This window comes from Dreissena polymorpha, chromosome 5 (genome assembly GCF_020536995.1).
Source record: "Dreissena polymorpha isolate Duluth1 chromosome 5, UMN_Dpol_1.0, whole genome shotgun sequence".
NCBI lineage: Eukaryota > Metazoa > Mollusca > Bivalvia > Myida > Dreissenidae > Dreissena > Dreissena polymorpha.
In genome coordinates this window covers 12,713,621-12,739,192 of record NC_068359.1, presented here as the reverse complement: position 1 = coordinate 12,739,192, position 25,572 = coordinate 12,713,621, and the positions used below count along the sequence as shown (strand labels likewise).

Here is a 25,572-nt window from a genome sequence, read left to right as displayed (position 1 = left end):
TGCTGACGTTTTATTAAAGGGAAGTAGAATACATAAAATGTAAATACATTTCTATACTTAATCATGGTGACAGAACTAAGCTAATGATCAACAGAGAATTTCTACACTTTTAATATTTGTATCAGAGAATACTTTTTGATGTTTACATGCCCACGTATTAAAAACTCCAATGCCGCATACAGTTCAAATTAATTGATGTATGTACATATGTATGCACAGTATTTAAGCAGAATTTTGGCTAAGGACGACTGTTTTTTATCTTTGTTGTTCATGCGGTCTTTATGTACAAGTTATATTAGTACAAGAACGGGCAGATTAGATATGGTCGGGTATAAATTAGTTTTTTTAGAGTATTTTAAATGACAATTTACGTGGCTTTTATCGTGTATTCTCTGATGTCCCAATACTGTGAAACCCTAATACAATTGGTTAAATAAACATTCATTTTTGAGATTGTCATTACCAAATTTTTAAGAAATATAGAGCACGTGCAAAGGTGTCGGCATAACGTTGTAAGATGCAATTTGGACAGACGAATCGAAACTATATGTTGGCTACCGTCGAGGTCATCGGTAGCTCGCAACTCGTCGTTTACGGGGGAGTTAGAAGGTAGAAGTATTAATATAAAGATGGGGGGGTGGTACGAGTAGGAGTAGGCGTAGTAGTAGTAGTAGTAGTAGTAGTAGTAGTAGTAGTAGAAGTAGTAGTAGGTGAGCCGAAATCATCAGGGGCGTCCAGACATAGCTTTTTTATCGGCCGGCCTCCCACGAATTTGCAGGGAACGGTTGCGTTGTTGTACACCCAGCCCTGAGGGGTTTCACACAGGCAGTACTTGTCGCGGCACTCGATATTACTTTCTTGCCCACAGCAGTCGTACGTGTGACATTTGATGCCCGCCTTTCGGTCGCATGCGTTTGAAGAGCGGACACCGTCCTCGACGCATTTATCGCCAAACGCAACTACGAGAGAACAATTGGCATGAAATGAAAATCATAGGAGCCTCGTTCTGAGAAAACTGGGCATAATGCATGTGCGTAAAGTGTCGTCCCAGATTAGCCTGTGCAGTGCGCAGAGGCTAATCAAAGACGACACTTTCCGCTTTACGCACATGCATTATGCCCAGTTTTCTCAGAACGAGGCTCATATGTCAATAGGACGTTTTAAGAATTTGATAAAACACATACAACTATACAACCAGAATATATCGCGTAAAAACGATATCCCTTAATAAGTAACACTAATAAGAAACAGAGAAAGTGTTGATCTTATTATGAAAGGATCCAGACTTTTGAACAAAGAACGAATTTGTCGGTATAAACTATGCTGACCTATATAAAATACATTCTTAATAACGTGATATATGAACTACATGTTTCAGTATTTGAATGAAACTTCCATCGGTGCATAAAATAGACCGGCGTTGTGCTTACATTTCGAGTCCATGTTTTTTTGTTTTGTTCAAAGATATATATATAGTTTATAGTGTTATGTTGTCGACCTGTTGTCAGGTCTTAATCAAGGCAACATAGATGTTTTTAGTGTTTGAGATTTTTAGTCTTTAATATTGATTTCAGAAATGCCGTGTCATGTGATATCGGTGTTTTGTAAGTATGTGGTCCTCGCTGCCATTGCGGTAAGTAGCAACTGATACATACAAACGGTTGGTTTTAACCCAGTTTAGGAATTGTGTTAGTAAGCGAACGCTTAAAAAGTATATTACACATGTCTAAGATAAAAACGTATGTAATGGTTATGCTACATGGGAAACAGCTAGGGTATGGCATGTGATAAACCTTATTATCGAACGCTTACCGTACGACACGTGTACTATTTTGTTAAAGCATCATAGTGTAAAACATATAGCGCTTACTGGTTGGTACGCAAAATCCTTCTTCGTTGCACGCCTCTCCCTCCGGGCACTCAGTAGCACCTTAAAAAAAGTATAAATCAGAGTAATCCAGGGCCCGTATTCACCAACCACCTAAGGGAAAAAAATTACCTAAGGTTGTCATTTTGCCTTAGGTTTTTGCTGTTTTTCCCTTAAATTTAAGGAAATGCCTTAAGTCATATTCATCATAACGCGTAGTGATGTAAACTTGAATTATAATACAGTTGTAACTGTCGCGGCCGCATCATGCGGCGTCTCATCAGGGTCTGCGCTGTTTGCTTAAATTAATTTCTGTAAGAAATATTTTAAATAAAGAAATAAATATACTATACATCCCTAAATTTGGAAATAAATTGATCCAATTATGAAGGATGGGGAGTTCACTAGGCTTAAATGGGTTAAGTAAATTTACTCAAGATGACGACGTAAGCAACGTTATAAGTGTACATACAGGCCCGGCCCAGCTCAGCCGTGTATTATCCCCTAAGTAATACATACATCCATCGCTACATGGCGTGTCCTCCTGACATGGTTTTGCGGCACACTGGCACACAAGTGCAAGGAGAATGCAGTTTACCTGTAAAAGCCGAGAGAAACTGTCGCGTGATTTCGTTCTAGAACCATTTTTCAACTTAAACTTCAAGTTAAACTTAAATATCAAGACATATAATTCAACTTTGTTACAATGGAAAATCCAAATTTGACATATACTTGGACACTAAAAAACAGTTTTTTGTATTGTATACATTTGTTTTCTCCTTGATGTATTGAACAATAATGTCTTCCTCAATATCAAATGGGATTGCAGAAATACATAGATTATGACCTGTTAGATTTTTTTGTTTGAATATTGGCCTAGTTACATGGCAACCGAAATGAAATATAGCAATATTACTATTGTGAATCAAGTCAGTGTTTTTAAATAGCAATAATAAGTACTTTTAGGACTAGTTCTCAAATACCAATTAGTATGCCTGGTTTTGTGGCAGAGACGCCGCGTTTCTGCTGTCAGTAATACAAAACATGTAGACGGTTGTCTACGAACGAAAACAAAGTGGCATTTGTAAACAAGCGACTTTTTATAAAGAATATAATCTCAAATAAGCATTTTTAAAATACACGTTTATCACAAAATTACGTTTTAATATTGAGTTCGTTGCTGCTGAATGGTTTGTGTCAAATATAATTATGTGTATGGTGTTTGCTTATGCGTGTAACAAGATATGGTCTTGCAAGTTGTGACAGTAAAAGCGGAATGTAAGTCGAATCCAATTAGATGGGAGAATATATGTGATTGCCTGGTATATTATCTGGTTGTTGACCTGTTGTCCCGTGGTAAGGACATTGTAAGGAATGTACCTGTTCAGACAGCTGGTAGCGAGTCATGGTAGTTAAATTGCATGGTCACTCTATATAGGGATTCCGACGATTCGGGGACAGGAATAAAGAGGAAATGTATGTCGTTTTAATCGAAAAAAGCTCTCATATAGTTATTTCTGAGACCAAATAATTGTGCGATGCTGCACAGATGTTTCCTGTTTGTGTTTCTGAGTATCACTTATATAAAATAAATTGTTTTACTATGCTGTCCAGGTACAAGTTAATGCGCTACTAGCATGAAGATGCAAACAACAGACACAGAACACGTCGTGGTTTGTGAAACAAACACCTAGAGCTAGTCGTACTTGCGCCAAAAAATGTAATTTATGATGCTGACTTAGATAAGTTTTATACTCCAACGGCTACTCAAACCTATATAGCATTCGCTTTCAGTGTTATAGTTATATTCAAGGATAATGTAATTCTGATCAAAATTTGTGAATCGTGACACATACTGAGATGTAAACCACTATACAAGTTATAATAACAATAAGAAGCATTTTAGGCAAATATGTTAAATGTCCAAACGAGTTCGTTTACGACTTTTTAGTATGTACATAGAGAACAATTTTGGAAGCTTTCGGGATTATATCTTTACATATAGTTGTCAGCAATAGAGTGAGAAAGACCCAAAATCGTGCGAGTGAAAATGGCTTATACCAAAAGTAATGTTTTCAAATGTATGCTTACATCTTATTATCGTTTGTGAGCAGTTACGATACTATTAACATTTCCTATTATTTATCTTAACTTCATGCTGTACTAAGAGGAATGGTGACAAACCATAACTGTATTTATAACATAAACACACCCAAAATTAAATTCTAAAAAGTATTCGATAGGATAGTCTTTGTTGTGAGTAAAAAATATTTCCTACATTATTTACATCATCACTTAGCGTTAAATAAAAGGATTTATATGATTAAAAAATCTGCAAAAACAGTTTTCAATGTGCGTTTAATGAAAATAGTCGACTCCCTTAAGTGTTCAATGAACACAAAACCATGCATTCACTTGTGAATGTCGGTGTCCATTAATACGTTACCCTTAAGTCATTCAATGCTACAGTTTTATCGGTCCAACAAATGAAAAATATTATAAGCGCTTAATGTTTTCTATCAAATCATGCCTATCTACAATTAAAACAAAAAGAACCCTTGCGTTATATTAAAGCAATCATCTTATTAATGAAAAAAGATGACTTACGATAAGTAGCCTCATGATGTTCATCATATCCTCTTATTATTTGAAGTTTAATTCAAACGCAGAAGTGGAATAAATAAAACACCAAACTATCGCCCTTTTATATATTTTATAGACACGCCTCTCTAAATTGTCACAGATGCCAACATACATTGTAACCACGCAAACAAGATAACAACAATATGTTTCCTTAATTTACATGTAACATACTGTTTTGAACGCCTACGTTATCTCACCTAGTTTTTAATGTTTTTTCAAGAAGTTTTGTTGAAAAAAACAACAACAGGTAACACTAAAATATTGCGTATGATCGTATCTTCATGTTGGTAGTCTGAAAAAATAAATAAAATAAACATATATTATATTATATATATTCAAACACTCAAGTTGATTAATACATTGAAGAATTTATTCCGTCAAGATTTTTTAGTCGTCTTAAAAGATAGTACTTGCAAATGTAGCCAACTACGAAGACTATACTATTTTGCTTTCAACTACTTATTGCGTTGTTTTCTAATGTTTATTTTATATTACATATATTCAGACAATGTAATATTTTCGCTAGGGTTACAGTTATGCGTTCGTTAATTAATGTTAGTTGTTGTTGATTTTATTTCTATATTTTCTTTTTAAAGCTTTACTTGAAGGACAACACAGGATTATATGCGTTGTTAAAACACGCTTTATGTCGCTTTGCAATTTTGTGTATCTCTTGCTCAACGTTGTTATTGTGTCTTCACAACAAAAACATGCGCCACGTGTAAGTGCATAACTTTTCGCACTGTAATATTTAAACTTAAAAATGGTAATTGCAAAAAGATATTATACGGTACCGTTTTACAGAAAAACCCAGAATCCAGCAATTTTGATTTTAGTTATCGGTTGAGCAGATGTGGCAGTATCATATCAAAATTTATGTGAAAATTATGAATGCAGGTAGTGTCGGTTTAAATGTCGTGCTGACCCAATGCTAAAGACTCAGTTTTTGCCCAAGCTGTTGATGTGTATGGTAGCTTCCTACGCACAGCCAACCAGTAGCAGTAAGTCTCAGCTGGATCTGCGTTGTTCAAACTGCTTGAATCAGCATTGCCTTAACCATACTCAGAGATAAGTCCTTACCAATTTTATGTAAATTAATGCCAGAGCGGTGTTGATGATGTATATTGTCTATTCCCACGTAAGGCCAACCAGTCCCAACCTGTCACAGTCAGTCACTCCTACACAAATACATGTTAATACGGCATTATGCAGTTTCACTCATAGACCCAGCAAGACCCAATCAGAGAGGTGTTCTACGAGTTGCTTCCAGCGATACTGTCTAAACCGTACCCTAGTCATCATCAGTCAGGAGAACTTAGACAGCATGTTAATGCCCGTGTTCTGCATGTTTTGGAGGGCCGAAATGGCGTATTCATTAAAAAGAATTATTAAGTGGCTTACTGGGTAATTACAATACACAATTCTCTTTTACGATAAACATCAAAACGACGCCATTTTGACGGTGAGTTCAAACTCACATCACTTAAACGCAGTAAGTTGTCGTATAAGCATTCCCACTGGATATTTTTTAACTAGGAAGGACATATTTGCACGGATAGCACATATAATTTATACCGCTCTGAAGTTCTTTAAGAGAGAGCAATGTGAAGAAATTCCGCTAACATAAAAAAACACAAACGAAGCGGAATACAAAGTAGACGGACGAAAGAGAGGTCGGCATGCCTTTAGAAAGGGCAAACACAAATGGCTTGATAAAGATGGTATAAATATGTGTTTCTTCATTCATTTCCAATACAGGGGAATCAATAGGATTTGAAAGTCAGTCAGGGTAGTAAGAGTAAAAATGTCGGACAAGAGGAAAACCAGCCGTTGAAATTAAAAAAAATTATTGTTTAAATATCAATGTATTTCAGCTGTTTCTTGCAATCGATGATTTGAATAATCAAACCCACGCGGTATCCGTGGGCGGAAAAGTCGCGGCCTTGGCTTGTACAAAATAACATAATAAAACTACGTGATTCAATTCATTCCACATCACCATGGACGCGTTCTGGTGCCTGGCGTTATTTTAAAAACCAAAAAATGATAGAAACATTATCTCGCAATTGCGACTTTTTAAAATCTAGAATAATTTCAAAGTAGCTCATAATAAGGGAGTTAATCTATGCATTACGAATAATTACACTGACAGGAAAATGCTTTTGTCCAGAAATGACCAACATAAATACATTTACCATTAAAGGTGCATGTCCTGTTTGTCCAGTTTCAATTTGTAATTTTTATTTACAGAGAATAACAAGTTGTTGTCCTACCGTTTTCGAATGTTATACTTAAAATAAAAGAACGTAAGCCTTGTCGAGCATTTATTGCCGAAGGTCGTGTGGAATTATGTTAGATATGATTTATATATTGTCTGCGTGACACATATTTCACAATTGATATGTACAAAACCATTTATTCGGAATGGTGACTGAATGCTTTTTTAACTATGATTCAGCTAATTTTAGGGGAACAGGTATTTTCATATACAATATGACTGATTATAAAATACATAACTCTGTTGTTCATTCTCTCGCTATGTTTATTTGCAAGTGATATTTGTGTTAGTGAATATCGCTTTTCGTTGAAAGACTTGAAAATCATTCTTTAATCATATGTGGTGATTTCAGCCTTGTTATTGATTCTTTAGTCTGCATTTACAGACTGTATTCCCGCTGTTATGTATTATTAATATAGTAGTTAAAGATAGTAGCATTTTGACTTCGTTGTGTTAATGCTCTTCTAACTGTTAAAAGCTTATGAATAAGAAACAATGTGATACTTGACAAGTAGCAGAGGCTAGTCAATTGAGCCGCGTTCTGAGAAAACTGGGCTTAATGCATGTGCTTAAAATGTCGTCCCAAATAAGCATGTGCAGTCCGCAAAGGCTAATCAGGTACGACACTTTCCGCTTTTATGGTATTTTTAGTTTCAATGAAGTCCCTCCTTATCGAAAATCAATTTTAGGCGGAAAGTGTTAGTCACAAGCTAATCTGGGATGACACTTTACGCACATGCATTAAGCCCAGTTTTATAAGAACAAGGCTCAATTAAAGTTCAGCCACTTCATCGGGTGAGAAACTGTCGAAATCATCCGATGGTCATCCGGGTCCGTATTTACCAAACAATTATTAGACTTAAGTCTACGAATAAAGAATATTCTTTTAATTGATATATTCAAGAATTGCTTAAATTTTGAGTCAGACTTGGCATTAAACACACCTATCTATATCCTTCTTCATGTAGAACATTTTGTTAATGACATAATCACCAGTGGAGGCCTGTATATATGTGTAGCGTTCTGAGAAAACTGGGCATTATGCATGTGCGTAAAGTGTAGTCCTTGATAAGTCTGTGCAGTCCGCAAAGGCTAATCAGGGACGACACTTTCCGCTTTTATGGCATTTTTCGTTTAAAGGAAGTCCCTTCTTACCGAAAATCTTAAGGCGAAAAGTGTCGTCCCTGATTAGCCTGTGCGGACTGCACAGGCTAATCTAGGACGACACTTTACGCACAGGCATTATGCCCAGTTTTCTGAGAACGCGACACATATTCAAACACTGAAGGCATTTGTCTTGGTTCCATGTCTATTCTTTATTCCTAAGTCTCAGAATTGGCTGGTGAATACTGGATCTGATGGTCATATATTTTGTCAAATGATCAATAAAACAAAACTGTAAATGACAAGCCACAACTATTCCATCAATAACCATTCTTTGAAACTGGTATTCCCTCAAATTTATAGAAGTTTAAGAGACAGTATCCATCCAGCGCGTCTGGCGTATCTACAGATGTCTGTTCAGATACACAAACAATAATTTTGACTAGCACAAAGTGCCGTGATAACTTTGCCTAAGTCAGTATACACTGTCAAAAAACAAAATCAAAATTACAATACATGTAACATCTTTTGATGACAGTTTAATTAGGCGGTCGATGTCATCATCATCTTCCAAAGTCAACATGCAAAGCAACAGTCATCCGATTTTGAATACCACTTATATATCTTTAACACGTTGCATACAAACAACTCGATATTTTGTTTTGCTTATGATGGTGTCAGAGGTCAAGATAAGATGCGTATTTGCGTATAATACTCATGGAAAATTTCCAAAAACGCATAATTATACTTTTGATGAGTGAAAGAAATCATCATAAAAATTGACACACATTTTTTGCAATTAAAAGTTGGACCAACAGTGCCCCAATTCAGATTATATATATGATAAGCCATTTCAAAATGCATGTTTATGTAAACAAGAGTAGATGTTCTTTATTATTAGTACGTGTTTTCTGCATGTTCATGTATATATTTGTTATAAAATACAAAATCAAAGACTTTGCGGGAGTAATACTCCCGCAAAAGTCTTTGATTTTGTATTTTACTCATCAGCTAAAAAAGTCATGAGTGAAATACTCTTTATCTTAAAAAATTATCTGGAGCTCTGGATTGTGTGCAGTGAAAGAATTGACAATATTAAACTATCGTCGCGGGAAATTCACCTGGAATACATTGTGACAAAAAAAATAACAAACAAGCATTTTGTATTTCGTTAAATGTTACCATACTACATCTAGCGTTGAAATTTTGGCTATTGCTATAAGGAACACTGGATTTTTTGGGTTAACATTATTTTAAGAAATTTCCATTGATTTTGAGAATTTATGTGGCTTTGTTCAAAAGAATAATATAAGTTCCCACACCTGTTAAACTTCACAGCATATTTGTCATAATAGGTCTGCTATTTAGCGGGTTTTATTCTATATATTCAGTAGTTATTAAACTGTTAGTACACAACTGAAAGCATATTGTTAATAAATAAGCAGCTATATTCTAAAAAATTGTTTTAAACAAAAGAAAATAAACAAGAGCTGTCTTTGTGAAACACAATACCCCTACTGCGCCACTTTGAAGCCATATATTTGACCTTTGACCTTAAAGAATGACCTTGACCTTAAGCTTTCACCACTCATAATGTGCAGCTCCATGAGATACACATGCATGCCAAATATCATCAATAATACAAAAGTTATGACCCAGGTTAAAGTTTTGGGACAGAATGACAGACATTATGACAGACAGGCCAAAAACAATATACCCCCGATCATTCGATATGGGTGCATACAAATACCTGATACCGAACTATTCAGGGGTTCAGGCATTTCTATTACAAGTAGGTTGGTAGGTTCAACTAATATATTTTAGTCTGGAGATGATTTTATATCAGTTTTATTTAAAAGAAGAGTACTTGTACAGGATACAAAAGAAAATAGCTTCAGTAATATGTGAGGCATTGACAGAAATATATTACATATATTATAAGTCGGTATCACGCGGCGTGTAAAATACCTAACAAGAGCACCGCATAACGGGTGCCACGCTCGGCTGCAAAAGCGTGTCAGATTATTTTTTTTAGAGGTCAGTGACCTTGACCTTTGACCTAGTGACCAAAAAATGGATGTGGCATGTAAAACTCATCAAGTTGCATCTACATGTGAAGTTTCAAAGTTGTAGGTGGAAGGACTTTGATTTTAGAGCCAATGTTAAAAAACTAAACAAACCTTGACACGGACAGCGGACAGGACGAGCTGGCTATGACAATACCTCGGGTTTTCTCCGAAAACAGCCGAGCTAAAAATCAGTTCAATTTATAACATGAAAAATTTGTAAGGATCAACACGATAATATAAAAGTGCTTTAACATTACATTTTAATGCATAGTTATTTACATGCTACTTGTTATTTATTTTAAGATTATTAGAAAATATGAGATCTGATCTTGGTAACACATAATAATTTTTAAATATTACAGGTATGTCATAGAACTAACGGGTGATTATTAGTATTAAAAAATGTAGTTAACGTATATGGTAAACATTCTGTTTATCAATAAATATTAAAGTTTTTCGAAGAATAAAACCGTAACTAGTATCACTTTAACTTTCACCTATAATGTACTTTTTTTTTAATGTTATAAAGGTTCAAGATTTGTTAAATTTAAAAACTGGTCTCTATAATAATTCATACACATTGAGTTTTGAAGCAAAGAAATGCATGTATACCTATTAAAAAACCTGCAATCAAAATAGAAATATAATAGTTGTCATTATTTACAATTGGCACACATAGGTTATGCAATAATCTGACAAAAACATGCAATAGAAAAACAATAACATAAGAACAAAATTGTAAACAAAGAAAAAAGGAAGAATCAAAAGATCAGATACCACTGACATCAGTTACAAAATGATGTGATTCTTGAACAAGAGCACCGCATAACGGGTGCCAACGCTCGGCTGTGGGTGCTTTTGTGAATAAATGAAAACTTTTCAGATTAAAAAATATTTTTTTTAGAGGTCAAAGTGACCTTGACCTTTGACCCAAAATGGGTGTGGCCTGTAGAACTCATCAAGGTGCATCTACATATGATGTTTCAAAGTTGCAGGTGGACGCACTTTGATTTTAGAGCCAATGTTAAGGTTTTAGCACGGCGGACGGCAGACGACAAGCTGGCTATGACAATACCTCGGGTTTTTTCCGAAAACAGCCAAGCTTAAAAATGCTTCTTGCACAATTAAAATGGGGAGCTACTTCATAATATTCTATTTGGAACTTAACTTGCAAACACACAGTTGTGCCTTGCTCTTCATTAAATGTCCACTATTCAGCAGTGCCTCATCAGGTTGACAATTCATAATTAAACCAATCAGAATGACAACTACTAAGGCACTGACAGATTCATACTTGGCAATCCATGGCAACAGCAACACAGGTCTGCACTACAATATGGCCATGACACATCAACTCAGCACCAATAATCTTTGCAATCATACAATACGCTTTTTACGTATTTCATATATTCACATTCAGTTTTGTTAATGCATATGTTTTATGAGTTTATCCATTCTTTCACTGTATACTATTTAAAGAAATAAACTTTCTCTGACTGTATAAAATGCCGTTATCAAAACTAAGATGTTCATTAAAATTATTGGTGCATTGTAACAGTTATACTAGTATTTGGATGTATTAAAAAATCTATGTCTTCTGACCATATTTCATCAAGATTGGACAATAAATGTGGCCTCTAGAGTGTTAACAAGGTTATACTATATATATAGCCATATACATGTAAGGAAAAATGACCCGTCCCCTGGCGGCCATGTTTTTCAACCAAATGGCATCATTTTCGAACTCTCCCAAGATATTATTAGGATGAATCTTCTGACCAAGTTTCATGAAGATTGGAAATAAATGTGGCCTCTAGAGTGTTAACAAGATTTTACTATAGCCATATAAGGAAAAATGTCCCGCCACTTGGCAGCCATGTTTTTCAAGCAAAGGTTACCATTTTTGAACTCATCCAAGATATCAGTGGGACAAATCTTCTGAGCAAGTTTCATGAAGATTGGAAAATAAATGTGGCCTCTAGAGTGTTAACAAGGTTTTACTATAGCCATATAAGGAATAATGCCCCACCCCTTGCGGCCATGTTTTTCAACCAACCAGCATCATTTTCGAACTCGTCCAAGATATTTTTGGGATGAATCTTCTGACCAAGTTTTATGAAGATCAGACAATAAATGTGGCCTCTAGAGTGTTAACATGATTTTACTATAGCCATATATAGCCATAAAAGAAAAAATGCCCCGCCCCTTGGCAGCCATGTTTTTCAAGCAAACATAACCATTTTCAAATTCATCCAAGATATCATCGAAACCAATCTTCTGACCAAATTTCATGAAAATCGGACAATAAATGTGGCCTCTAGAGAGTTAACAAGGCAAATGTTGAAGCCGCACAACGGACGACGGACAAAAAGCGATCACAAAAGCTCACCATGAGCACGTTGTGCTCAGGTGAGCTTAAAAGAATATTAATAGTTGACTTAATCTTAATTGCGCAAACAAAGAAATAGACATTAAGTTAACTCTAAGTTTAAATGGCTCGGTTTTCTTACAAATCCCTTGACTTCCTGTCATCGGGAGGAGTTCACTGTATACCATACCATGGACATATGAGTTTATGATCAGCAATAATACAAAACGGAAAATAACCTAGCAACTACACTGGCCCAATATTTTCTTTTTTTTTAAATCCCATCTCATTTCCTACCCCTAAGTAAAATTTAAAAACATTCTATTAACTGCAATAACATTGCTTTTTAATAGTTGTAACAAATGTTCTTATTAAAATGTATACATGCACAATTTGAGGTCTGCATGATACTCCTAACAATGTGTACACACCTACAATATGCAAGTGTATGCCTGCTTAAAGACATCAAAATTTATTATGCCATTTAACAAAAATTATTTAAAGAGATTCACTATCGTGTAGTAACATCTGTTATATTTAATAAACAAACATATCCGTTGTATCTGAAGTAATTAACATTAAAGCAAACTTTAAGCAGCGGAGTCTGTGAAGAAATCTTTCATGGATATGCCGATATGTTCCAATGAAATCTTCTGTGAATAAACAGTTTTATCTAAATAATATTCCATCACAAAATCCTGTCAAAAAATGAACTGAATAAGAAATATGCAGTTTTGCTTTAATAAGACAATACTATAAAACAATATTCAAACAAAATAAACAAAAATCAAAACTCAACATAAAAATAATAGGGAAATGATGGAACAAAAACACTCTCTTGACTGAACCCACTTGACACAGATTCATATACGGCCTTCATATGAGCCATAATCTGAGAAAACTGGGCTTAATGCATGTGCGTAAAATGTCGTCCCAGAATAGCCTGTGCAGTCTGCACAGGCTAATCAGGGATGAAACTTTCCGCTTTTATGGTGTTTTTAGTTTCAAGGAAGTCCCTTCTTACCAAAATCAAGTTTAGGCGGAAAGTGTCGTCACTGATTTGCCTGTGCGGACTGCACAGGCTAATCTGGGACGACACTTTACGCACATGCATTATGCCCAGATTTATAGAACGCAACACATATGACAGCTTAAATTTCATTAAGAAAGAGTCATACATGTAGCCTCTATTGTCGAAACAAGTTTTTTCTCAGACTTGACCAAGATTAAAACTTGGGATTCATATTGTCAAGATTTGCAATCTTTTATCAAGATTGACTTATAAATGTGGCGTTTTGAGTGGTAACAAGGTTTTCTTAGATTTGCATGGCTGACCTTGTTTTTGAATGCACTTGATCTACAATCAAACACAGCTAAGAAAGTGTAAAGATAAACAATCTAAAAAAAATCATTGAACATGTAGAATCTAAAGAAGTAAAGCATTTCATTCCTAAGATTTGACCTAGTAACCCAGTTTTTGGAAGCTTGTGACCAAGTTAAACTCAGTCTTGATAATGTCAAGATAAAATTCTCATCTACAATGTGGACCCTGGAATGGTAACAATTTTTTCTAGGATTTTATTACCTTTTTTTTTGGATGCCCATTACCCACACTCCAGCTCCACCTTGTTATAGCCCAGATAACTTTTCTGAGCAAGTGTTATTCAGATTTGATAAACAAAATTTGGCTCTAGAGAGCTATTAGCTATATATTTACAAGGCACATTGCAGGCAGATGCAAATCAGACAAGGGGTGATCAAAATAGCCCATCTTCAGCAATTCATGCTATGGTGAGCCAGTAATCATTTGACCATGCCATTATTTTTTGCCAATACTTGACACCTGTATGCATTTTTTAAGAGAGCAAAATTTAACATACATGCACAAAAGAATCCAGCCTTGAAGATAATTCTACATACATGTTCATGCAAGTAGTTTGATTAATTGCAATTGTTAAAGAAAAAATTAAATTAGTCATCTTCTGAGAAAACTGGGCATAATGCATGTGCGTAAAGTGTCGTCCCAAATTAGCCTGTGCAGTCTGCACAGGCTAATCAGGGACGACATTTTCCGCTTTTATGACATTTTTTGTTTAAATGAAGTCTCTTCATAGCAAAAATCCAATTTAGGCAGAAAGTGTTGTCTCTGATAAGCCTGTGCAGACTGCACAGTCAAATCTGGGACGACACTTTACGCACATGCATTAAGCCCAGTTTTCTCAGAACGTGACTCAAATATTAACAGACATCCCTAATGAACACAACAATCCAGGCAATTCTGTTGATCTGAGGCATGCCCAGTGACAACCCGAAGCATGGGAACAGGTATCCAACATTGGCAAATGAAGCCGCAATTATTGTGCTTAAACATTATAACAAAATATGTATGCACAAAAGGGGCATTTCCATGGTTTGCTTTCAACATTTATCCCTTTCCCCCATCAGAAGCAAAGTGAAAATGACTTTTGCAACCAGCATAAAACCAGAACAGCCTCTAAGTTACTCGTAGTCTGTTCAGGTTTTATGCTGTTTGCTGCTCATCAGTATCGAAGGGTTAGAAATGAAGCCTTAAAAACTTGAATCTAGTAAGAAAGGTCTTAAATGAAATATAACTTTGTTACGGACTTCAAATGAATGACAATACTTATCTAAATGGTAAAGGGTTTAACTACACCCAAGCTTTTTGAAATGGACTTTTTCCATTACATATCACAGCTTATTTATTGAGACTTATGTGCCAGGTACACAGATTTGCATCATCACTAGATACATAGAGGATATTTGTTGGATTCGGTGGATTATCGATTTTAATTCACAAGTGATCATAGAAAATAATATTTTCACGAGTGGCACAGCCACGAGTGAAAATATATGTTTTTTTATGATCACGAGTGAATTAAAATCGATATTCCACCGAATCCAACAATTTTTTTTTTTATTTTATGCCTTTTTTAACAGTTTATATACATTGTTAAAGAGTTTAACTAAAGAATTATCAGGGATAATGACGTCAAAGAAATGACGTCATTTCACAGTGAACAGTGAAAATTATCGATAATTTTCACTGATAATTTTCATTGTTTGAACAGTGAAATTATCAGTTTTAAATCACTGATATTTCCCTATAAACCACCGGAAAGCATAAAATAAATGTTATCAATTGAGCCATGCTGGCTGAAAAATGCATGTGCATAAAGTGACGTCCCAGATGAGCCTGTGAAATTCCTTTCAGGCTAATATGGGACAACACTTTCAGCTTTGATGTTATTTTTTGTTTCAAGAAAGTCTCTTTTTAGCAAAAAAAACAAGTTAAGGCGGAAAGTTCTGCAGAACATTACAAAATGTGCAAACGAGAATTGCATAACCTTATTCTTTTAGGGCTTCGGTGTTTCTGTTGCTATCTGTTGCAGTAAGTAATATTTTTGAGCATGTTAATAATTTTAATTGTAAAGAATTCTTGCAAAGATGATACAAGATTCCCATGTTGGGCCATATATTAATGAGACAATCGTTAAGCGTCTACCGGTAGTAACAAGTATATATTTATGTATATATAATAACAACTGATGTATCATTCATCTTTGCTCTCAGTGACAGATCTTTTCAGTCATTTCTTTCAGTAAATAAAAATAAACAGAGACCACTAAAATAGTGGTAAAACAAGACTATTGCCAAGCAAAAAATAGTGTTTAAACAAGACTATTGCCAAGCAATATATGTCCCCTCCACCATTGTCAGAATATTTTTTTTTTGGTTGCCATTGCAACCAGAATTTTTGACGTAGGAACAACATGAAATGACGTGCATAATGTCCATATTGCCATCTATTCATGTTTCAAGTTTCATGAAAAAATATGAAGAACTTTAAAAGTTTTCGCAGGATTCAGAAAAGTGTGACAGACTGACAGACTCACAGAACGCAAACCATAAGTCCCCTCCGGTGAAACCGGTAGGAGAAAAACAAATAAGCAGTGCTCTATCAGCTACTTTCAAATAAGCCAGCGACTTCAAGTCAGCAAATATAACTAAAGAAAATTGTATTGTACTAAAAAAAAGATTGACTCCATAAAACCCTTTTGAAATATCCAAAATATCTGGTGTAAGATGGTTAATTTTGATAAAACAAGGTGAGTGTATTCAGCTAGACTTTAAAAACATCAATCAAAATTTTGAAACATGACTTAATTACTGTTTGTCTGTAACATATTGGGTTCATTACCATTTAATTATTTTATCAACTTATTTTAATTCAATCGAAAGTTATCCAAAGCACTACTGACCAGTGGTTCTAATTCCTTCTTGTCAACAAGGCTGAATTCGGTATCAAAGTAGTAGAAATGTTTGTAGCAGGTGTTAACATGGGCTTCCTGAAACAGAGCAAATCAGCATCAAACACCTGAAAAAAGTTCAACTGATATGCAGTTTAGTCATCTGGATCTATCAATACCTTATTTGTTTAAATAGTTCATGTGAGTATGTACGCAAACATTCAAAATTAGTCATTTTACTTATTAAACATAGTTACAACGTTCACATCATGAACTTCAATGAAACTTAAAATGGGCTGTGCTCTATGAAAAGGGGATTATTTTATGCATGTAGGTAAAGTACTGTCTGTGCGGTTTGCGCAGGCTAATCAGGGACAACACTTTCTGATTCTTGATATTTTTCGTTTAAAGAAAGTGTGTCCTTTGTAAAAATGATAGTTGACCTACTAAATCAAATGAATTAATTTTAACAATTTTCAACATCCTAGAAAGACTTCAAAGAACAATGTCAACTAGAGCTGTGTCACAGCCGTGACGAATACCCCCACATGCCGCATTGACACATAATATTTTGCATGTCGTCTTCACAAAAAACAGTGGACACCATGCACAATTTTTAAAACACACTAAGTGACCCCTTGACCTAGTTTTTGACCCAGAAAGGCCCATGTTCAAACTTGGCCTTAAGATCATCTCCATAAAACTTCTGACCAAGTTTGGTGAAGATCGGATGTAAACTACTTGAATTAGAGAATGGACACCATGCTGAATGTAAAAAACGCACTAAGTGACCCCGTGACCTAGTTTTAGGCCCAGAATGGCCCATGTTCAAACTTGTCCTAGAGAACATTTAGATAAAACTTGTGACCAAGTTTGGTGAGGATTGGATGAAAACTACTTGAATTAGAGAGCGGACAACATGGTGAGGTTAAAAACACACTAAGATACCCTGTGACCTAGTTTTTGACCCGGCATGACCCATATTCAAACTTGACCTAGACATTATCAAGATACAACTTCTGACCAATTTTGGTTAAGATTGGATAACAAGAGGGCCATGATGGCCCTGTATCTCTCCACTGTTTTTTATGCGAAAAAAGCGTGCAATGCGCATGGGTTGAAATGTCCTCAAGCATGTGACTTTCTCTTTCTCTTTCTATCCCTCGTCCCACTGGGCGCTTAAAGTTGGAAGGGTGAGGTGAGCATTTTATATATAAATTTGGCCCCAGGGGCATATTTTGAACAAACTTGGAACTACAATTACCAAATTTGGTAGCCCTAGGCCCATTGGTTATGGACAGGAAGATTTTTAAAGTTTGCACAAAAGAGGCTTTATATAAGCATATGTTAAGTGACCCCTGAGGCAGAGTCAAATTTGAGCCCAGTGGAATAATTTGAACAAAATTTGGTAGATGACTATTCGACGTCACTACATACCAAATTTAGTAGCCCTAGGCTCTATAATTATGAACAAGAAGATTTTTAAAGATTGCACAAAATAGGCCTTATTTAAGCATATGTTCATCTTTGTGACCCCCGGGACAGGGTCAAATTTGACCCCAGGGGCATTATTTGAAAAAACTTGGTAGAGAACTTTAAGATTTCAATACAAAATTTGGTAGAAATAGGCCCAATGGTTATGGACAGAATATTTTTAAAATTTGCACAAAATAGGCCCAATATAAGCATAGGTTCATTTTTGTGACCCCTGGGGAACGGTCAAATTTGATCCCAGGGGGTTAATTTGAACAAACTTGGTAGAGGACTATAAGATGTCACTACATACCAAATTTGGTAGCCCTATGCCATACAGTTATGGACAAGTAGATTTTTAAAGTTTGCACAAAATAGGCCTTATATAAGCATATGTTCATTTTTGTGACCCCCGGGGCAGGGTCAAATTTTACCCCAGGGGCATAATTTGAACAAACTAAGTAGAAAACTATTAGATGTCACTACATACCAAATGTTCATTTTTGTGACCCCCGGGGCAGGGTCAAATTTGACCCCAGGGGCATAATTTGAACAAATTTGGTAGAGGACTATTGGATGTCACTAAATACCAAAATTGGTAGCCCTATGCCATACAGTTATGGACAAGTAGATTTTTAAAGTTTGCACAAAATAGGCATAATTTGAACAAACTAAGAAGAGAACTATTACATATCACTACATACCACATTTGGTAGCCCTATGCCATACAGCTATGGACAGAAAGATTTTTAAAGTTTTCACAAAATAGGCCTTATATAAGCATATGTTCAATTTTGTGACCCCATGGCAGGGTCAAATGTGACCTCAGAGGCATAATGTAAAGAAATTTGGTAGAGGACTGTTAGATGTCTCTACGTACCAAATTTGATAGCCCTAGGCCCAATGGTTATGGACGAAAGATTTTGAAAGTTTTCACAAAATAGGCCTTATATAAGCATATGTTCAATTTTGTGACCCCCGGGGCAGGGTCAAATTTGATCCCAGGGGCATAATTTGATGAAATTTGGTAGAGGACTATTTAATGTCTCTACATACCAAATTTGAGAGCCCTAGGCCCAATGGTTATGGACGAGAAGATTTTGAAAGATTTCACAAAAAAGCCTTATATAAGCAAATTTTCATTTTTTGTGACCCCCGGGGCAGGGTCAAATTTGACCCCAGGGACATAATTTGAACAAATTTGAAATAGGTTCACCCCAGGAACATTCCTGAGAAATTTCATCAGAATTGGACCAGTAGTTTAGGAGAAGAAGATGTTTTAAGGAAAAGTTAACGCATGCACGCACAGACGCACGCACGTCGGACACAGCACCATGACATTAGCCATGCTGGCCTTTGGCCAGTGGAGCTAAAAACTACTTGAATTAGAGAGCCAACAACATGGTGAGGTTTAAAACACACTAAGTGACCCCATGACCTAGTTTTTGACCCGGCATGGCCCATGTTCGAACATGACCAACACATCATCTAGTTACAACTTCTGACCAAGTGTGGTGAAGATCGGATTTTAACAACTTGATATAGAGAGCGGACACCATGCTCAATGTGTAAAACGTACTAAGTGACCCTGTGACCTAGTTTTTGATCTGGCATGGCCCATGTTCTAACATGGCCTTCAGATCATCTAAATAAAACTTCTGACCAAGTTTGGTGAAGATTGGATGAAAACTACTTGAATAAGAGAGAGGACACCCTGCTGAATGTTAAACAACGCACTTAGTGACCCCGTGACCTAGTTTTTGACATGGCAAGGCCCATGTTCGAACTTGGCCTTAAGACCATCTAGATACAACTTTTGACCAAGTTTGGTGAAGATCGGATGAAAACTACTTGAATTAGAGAGCGGACAACATGCTGTATGTTTAAAACGCACTAAGTGTCCCTGTGACCTAGTTTTTGACCCGGCAAGGCCCATGTTCGAACTTGGCCTAGACATCATGTAAATACAACTTCTGACCAAGTTTGGTGAAGATCGGATGACTACTTTTATTAGAGAGCGGACACTTAATACGGACCAACAGACAGACCGACAGACAAGTTCACTGCTATATCCCCCCCCCCTTAACTTTGTTTGTGGGGGTATAATTATATAATGAAGCTGAATTAAGAAAGCACATTGATCAAATGTTTTTATCTTTTTTTTTCTTCCACAAATAATGTTAACTTTAAGGCTCGTAAAGATTGGTCTTCAACAAAATTCTAAACTAAGCTTTAAAAAAAAACGAGATGAATTCTTCAATACATACTAGTCTAATGAAAGCATTGTCAGAATTGATTCATTGGCCAATATGAATAAGTCTGAGATGTAAACCCTTTCCCACTCAGAAGCAAAGTGAAAAGGGCTATGTGCAAATAGCATAAAACCAGAACAGCCTTTAAAGAGTAACTTGCAGTCTGTTGAAGTTTTATGCTGTTTGCTGCTCATCTGTATCTAAGGCTTGTAAAGGAGACCTCTAACTTGAATCTAGTAAAAAAAAGTATTGCATTAAATTTAATTTTCTAAGAGACTTCAAATGCGTAAAAATTTGTATCTAAGTGGTAAAGATCAATTTGGTTGATCTAAGAATTTAGACCATCTGAAATAGTTTAAGTCCAAAAAGTTTCAGTCTTTTATTTGGATGGGGGGGGGGGGGCTGATAAAAAAGCCATTATTCTGTCGTATTCCAAATGGCAATACGTATCTCTTTTCCTAAATCAAGTCTCAAAATATGTGTTTAATTAATCAACTTTCAGTAGTTTTGAAATAGCTCTAGACTTTGAGATATTTGGAAAGGTCTGTTATGTGTAGAACTAAAGCATTTGGAAGTTTTTATATCCATTAAATATTTATGTTTAAGATTTTCAGTTTGTGCCACTTTAAGAAATAATTTATCTAACATTCAAAATCAAACAAAAACTCACTGTCTCCATTTCAAGTAAATTGAGGCTAAAATTCCCTAATTTTCAGGGATAGATTATTTCCGTAATAGTAAGAACAAGCTCTGGTAGGTAAATGTCAAGGTCTAAATGAGGTATGGATGATGTAGGTCTGTTGAGAGTGGGCAAACATAACATCCATGCAAGAACAATGCAGAAACTATAATTAATCAAGTTATACAAAAATACCTCATATTTGGTTAACCTTATATGAACATACGTACAAATAAACAGGCAAATCAGTACAGACCTTGTATCAATAGATGTCAGGGGTATAAGCAAGTTTTCAAGAAAACAAAACATAAGAAAGCTTTTTTTTTCGAGTAAACAGAGATCCCTTTGGTTTACTTACAGCTCCAATGGCAACTAATTTGTCGAAGTGGTGAATGTAAACATGAACAAATACTCTGAACAGCCGTGTCACAATCTTCTTCACAGTTTGCAGGAAGTTCTTGGGAAACGGCACTCCTGAATGTAATGCATGATCTTAGTCTGCATCTTTATGGCTTAATTTAATAATAATATAAAACTTGTTAATATTGTATGATCTCCCTTTGCTTATGCTTCAATCATTTAAAGGGGCCTTTTCACGTTTGGGTAAAAATTGCAAAATTGACAAAAGTTGTATCAGATTCGCAAATTTTCGTTTTAGTTATAATATTTTAAAGGAAACAGTAAAACTGAACATTTACCATGCTCTAAAATAGCCATTATATGCATCTTTTGACGAATTAAAAACCCGAAAATTATAAAGCGTTGCAACGCGAAACGAATTTATAATTTGGAGTTCTGTTGTTGTCATGATATTTTGTGAAACTACGAGGATTGGTTATATGAAGTATAAAATACACCTGACATTGTATCCGGAAAGATGGCCGAGTGGCCTAAGTGGGAGATTTTTCACTCCAGGACTCCAGGGGTCAGTGGTTCGAGCCCTACTGAGGGTTACCTTTTTTCTTTTTTAAAATTTTATTCTTGATTTTTTACTGGAGCTTTTAATCTCCAATGTTAACATTTATAATTATGAGGCATTTAATGACAAACTTAAAAACATGCCAAAATCTGTGAATAGGCCCCTTTAATATGCGAGTTGTTTATACCAATATTTGTTACATCAGTCTGAGTAATTTTTTCACTTAAATATGGAAGTAAAAATTATATTAATAAAAGATGTAGTATTAAGATAGACCCATGGTGCAGCTTATTATGAAAGTGCTTGCATTTAAATATTTAGCAAAGTGTAGCTGTTATTTAACTTATTTTCTTAATAAAATGAAAATAAATAAACACACTAGCTACCATTCATATAGTTATTGCAAAACCACCAGCAGTTATGAATTTTCAATGACTACTCAAGGGTCCAGCAATGTAAGACCAATCTAAAGACCAGCCAACGTACCAACTTTGATAGGAAAGATGGTTTCGTCGTTGATCTGTGACTCCACCAACTTTGATAGGAAAGATGGTTTCGTCGTTGATCTGTGACTCCACCAACTTTGATAGGAAAGATGGTTTCGTCGTTGATCTGTGACTCCACCAACTTTGATAGGAAAGATGGTTTCGTCGTTGATCTGTGACTCCACCAACTTTGATAGGAAAGATGGTTTCGTCGTTGATCTGAGACTCCACCAACTTTGATAGGAAAGATGGTTTCGTTGTTGATCTGTGACTCCACCAACTTTGATAGGAAAGATGGTATCGTCGTTGATCTGTGACTCCACCAACTTTGATAGGAAAGATGGTTTCGTCGTTGATCTGTGACTCCACCAACTTTGATAGGAAAGATGGTTTCGTCGTTGATCTGTGACTCCACCCACTCCATCAGCAAGGTGATGTACTGAGGTGCTGGCAGTGCCGTGGGCTTCTTGTAGTGGTGGCCATCACACCACATGTACTCATACCTGGAACACAGTGGAGAAAAGCTAGTCAACAATGTCTTTAAACTTGATATGTTTACTTTCATGTTCTTATGGCTTACATGTAGCTGTCTGTGGATTCAATTTTATCTGACGGGACAACAAAAAACACATGTCAAATTTGAAATTGTGTTTGATATAGGGTTTTCATGATGGAGTTCTGTCTAAAAAGGTGTCTCAATTTGTAGAAAATCTTATATATGTTTTATATCAATGTATTGTCATTTTAAACATATAACTGGCAAAAAACTATTATAAGTACTAAAATTACTTGTTTAAAAACAAAAAAATAAAAATCTGACCAATGAGAGTGCCAATGTGTCAGTGCCCACTATAATATATAACTAGTTTCAGTGATTTCTAACACAAAGACACCAAACATTCAGCAAGAAACTGATTTTAAAGCTTACCGTGGCCTACCAGACATTGTTGGGCATGTTTGGTCTGTACAGTATTCACAGATTGTACCATGCAAGAGGTTGATCCTGTTGAAGAAGTCCACCACTGAAACACACTCAGTTTATCCAATTCAAATGGTTATAATGACAATGAATACAAACCATTTACCATTTTGTATGTTTGTATGTTTAACTTAAGAAACTTGAGCAAACGCTATTTTTAATCAAAGATTGAGTTGAGAATTTATGGGTTTACATTGAAAGTGTAAATAATAGAAAATGGTTGAAACATACAATCAATGTATTTTATTACAATGGAAAAAACTACATTAGAACAAGCAAATTTGTTGAATTGATATAGCCCGCCATTAAACTTCTGGAAACAAAAGTTTTCTGGACGGATGGACAATGCCAACGTACATCATCCTCTTATCCATATATATACTTATACTAAGTTTCAATGAAATCCGTCAAAGCACTTCCAAGATATGGCTCCAGACACACACAAAAAGCATTTGTTCAAGATACAAAGGGCCATAACTACGTTATTATCTGATGGTGTACAATGCCACTTGGCGTGCTTCATCCTCTTTTCCATATATATACTCATACCATGTTTCAATGAAATCCGCCAAAGCACGTCCAAGATATGGCTCCAGACACAAAAGTGCTGGACGGACGGAAGGACAGACAACGCCAAAACAATATACATCGGCCTATGGCGGGAGATAATAACATATAGGCAGAGAAATCTTTGAATTTGATACTTCTGGTTTATAATCAATACCTGCTTTTCTTAACAGTCTACGAATATGTTAAATCTGTATGTTTTAAAGTAAAACTGCCCTATTAAGTTAAGCATTACATATAATCAACATGGGCGACCATTGAAAAAGATTATATCTTTCAGAATTTTGTGAATAAGTTATTCATGAATATAATAAAAACTTGCAGCTTACCATGAACAGCAACTCAATCATTTTGATCTTCCCCTGAGGGCAACTTTACAACCTCCTTTAGATCTATCCCTATTCAGCGAAGCAATTACTTGCTTGTGTAGGTTAAATTTAAGTGTGCTTTAAGGCTCAAACTTTTTCTTTGGTCTAAAAGTCTGAAAAACATAATATTAAGGTGCTTGTAAACTGCCTTCTTCAAAGTGTGAGGTTATAAATAAAAGAGTTTAAAGTGACATTAATGTGATGGCTGTATGGGAGAAATTTATTTGGTAAACTAAATAAATACACTTGAATTTACTGACAGAAAGCAAAGTAAAGAAGTGGTAAAGAGTTATCAACCGGAAACCATCTTACTGGTTAGTCACTGTGACCTTGACCTTTGACCTAGTGACCTGAAAATCAATAGGGGTCATCTGCGAGTCATGATCAATGTTCCTATGAAGTTTCATGATCCTAGGCCTAAGCGTTCTTGAGTTATCATCCAGAAACCATCTGGTGGACGGACATACGGACAAAGTGTAGTCTCTGGTTAACTTGTGCAAACTGCTTAGGCTAAACTCAAATGACACATCAAGCACATGCATTAAGCCCACTTTTTCCAGAATGTATGCTCATAAAGTCAGGCATTTTGCGCCATATCCATGCTAATAATAAACATAAACCTACCAATACAGGATGGGGAAAAACCATTCCACAGTGCAGTACTTGCGCTGAAATTAGCCTCTGAACCAGTTGACCTCTTCTTCATGTGACTTTTTCCAGAATTTAAAACAGCTTGTGTACTATATGACCTCTAGTTCAGGTTGTGGTTTCCAGAGCTTAAAATAGCCTTTATTCCAGTTGAGCTCTTCTTCAGATGGTCTCTTCCTGTGCTAAAAATAGCCTGCCAACCAAAAGACCTCTTTTTACGACGGCCTTTCCCACCAAAATCAAGCTTGGTAATTTGTTTGTTGCACTCAGCTGTTGAACAACAGTAATGGCACTCTGGACTCGGTACAGATGCTGTGCAAAAGGTGTTTGAGTACATCAAACGTTCACATGCAGTCCGGTCCATGCAACCCTTATCAATCTTTGATATCTGGCGTGATGCATAATTAACTTTAGTGTAACACACTGGCTGAAATAGGAAAGAAGGATACTGACAAAGTCATTTTTAAAGTTGTATTAACAATTTGCATTTGATGATATTTGAGATGTATAAAACACTCACAATAAATTTATACTAAAATAATCTACAGAATAAACATGATAGGTATATGATCCATATTTGTTCATTTTTATACTTCCTTTTATTA

At 35.6% G+C, this 25,572-nt stretch overlaps 1 protein-coding gene across 4 annotated transcripts; it reads right to left on the bottom strand.

The window, feature by feature from the left end:
* LOC127882326 (MOB kinase activator 3B-like) lies at positions 1-25,068 on the bottom strand. Of its 4 annotated transcripts, none has more exons than XM_052430890.1 (9): positions 24,944-25,068; positions 24,281-24,432; positions 23,334-23,427; positions 22,733-22,908; positions 21,360-21,475; positions 16,610-16,696; positions 2,387-2,465; positions 1,871-1,930; positions 1-959 (listed from the first exon to the last, which is right to left on the bottom strand). In XM_052430890.1, the coding sequence occupies exons 3-9, from the start codon at positions 23,348-23,350 to the stop codon at positions 619-621; spliced, it is 876 nt and encodes a 291-aa protein (XP_052286850.1). In that variant the 5' UTR covers positions 23,351-23,427; positions 24,281-24,432; positions 24,944-25,068; the 3' UTR covers positions 1-618. The 4 variants fall into 4 exon arrangements, 3 of the variants coding, with proteins under 3 accessions (XP_052286850.1, XP_052286851.1, XP_052286852.1); XM_052430891.1 differs by having other exon boundaries at positions 22,775-22,908; XR_008050501.1 differs by lacking the exon at positions 1-959 and adding an exon at positions 4,708-4,802 and having other exon boundaries at positions 1,873-1,930.
* Positions 25,069-25,572: the final 504 nt, after the last annotated feature.

Bases quoted from the DNA above. Each gene is read 5' to 3' on its own strand.
- LOC127882326 (XM_052430890.1), bottom strand. The intron at 16,697-21,359 runs GTAAGTAAACCA...GCTCTGTTTCAG, and splicing joins AATTAGTTGCCATTGGAGCT to GAAGCCCATGTTAACACCTG. The intron at 960-1,870 runs GTAAGCGCTATA...GTTCTCTCGTAG, and splicing joins AGGATTTTGCGTACCAACCA to TTGCGTTTGGCGATAAATGC.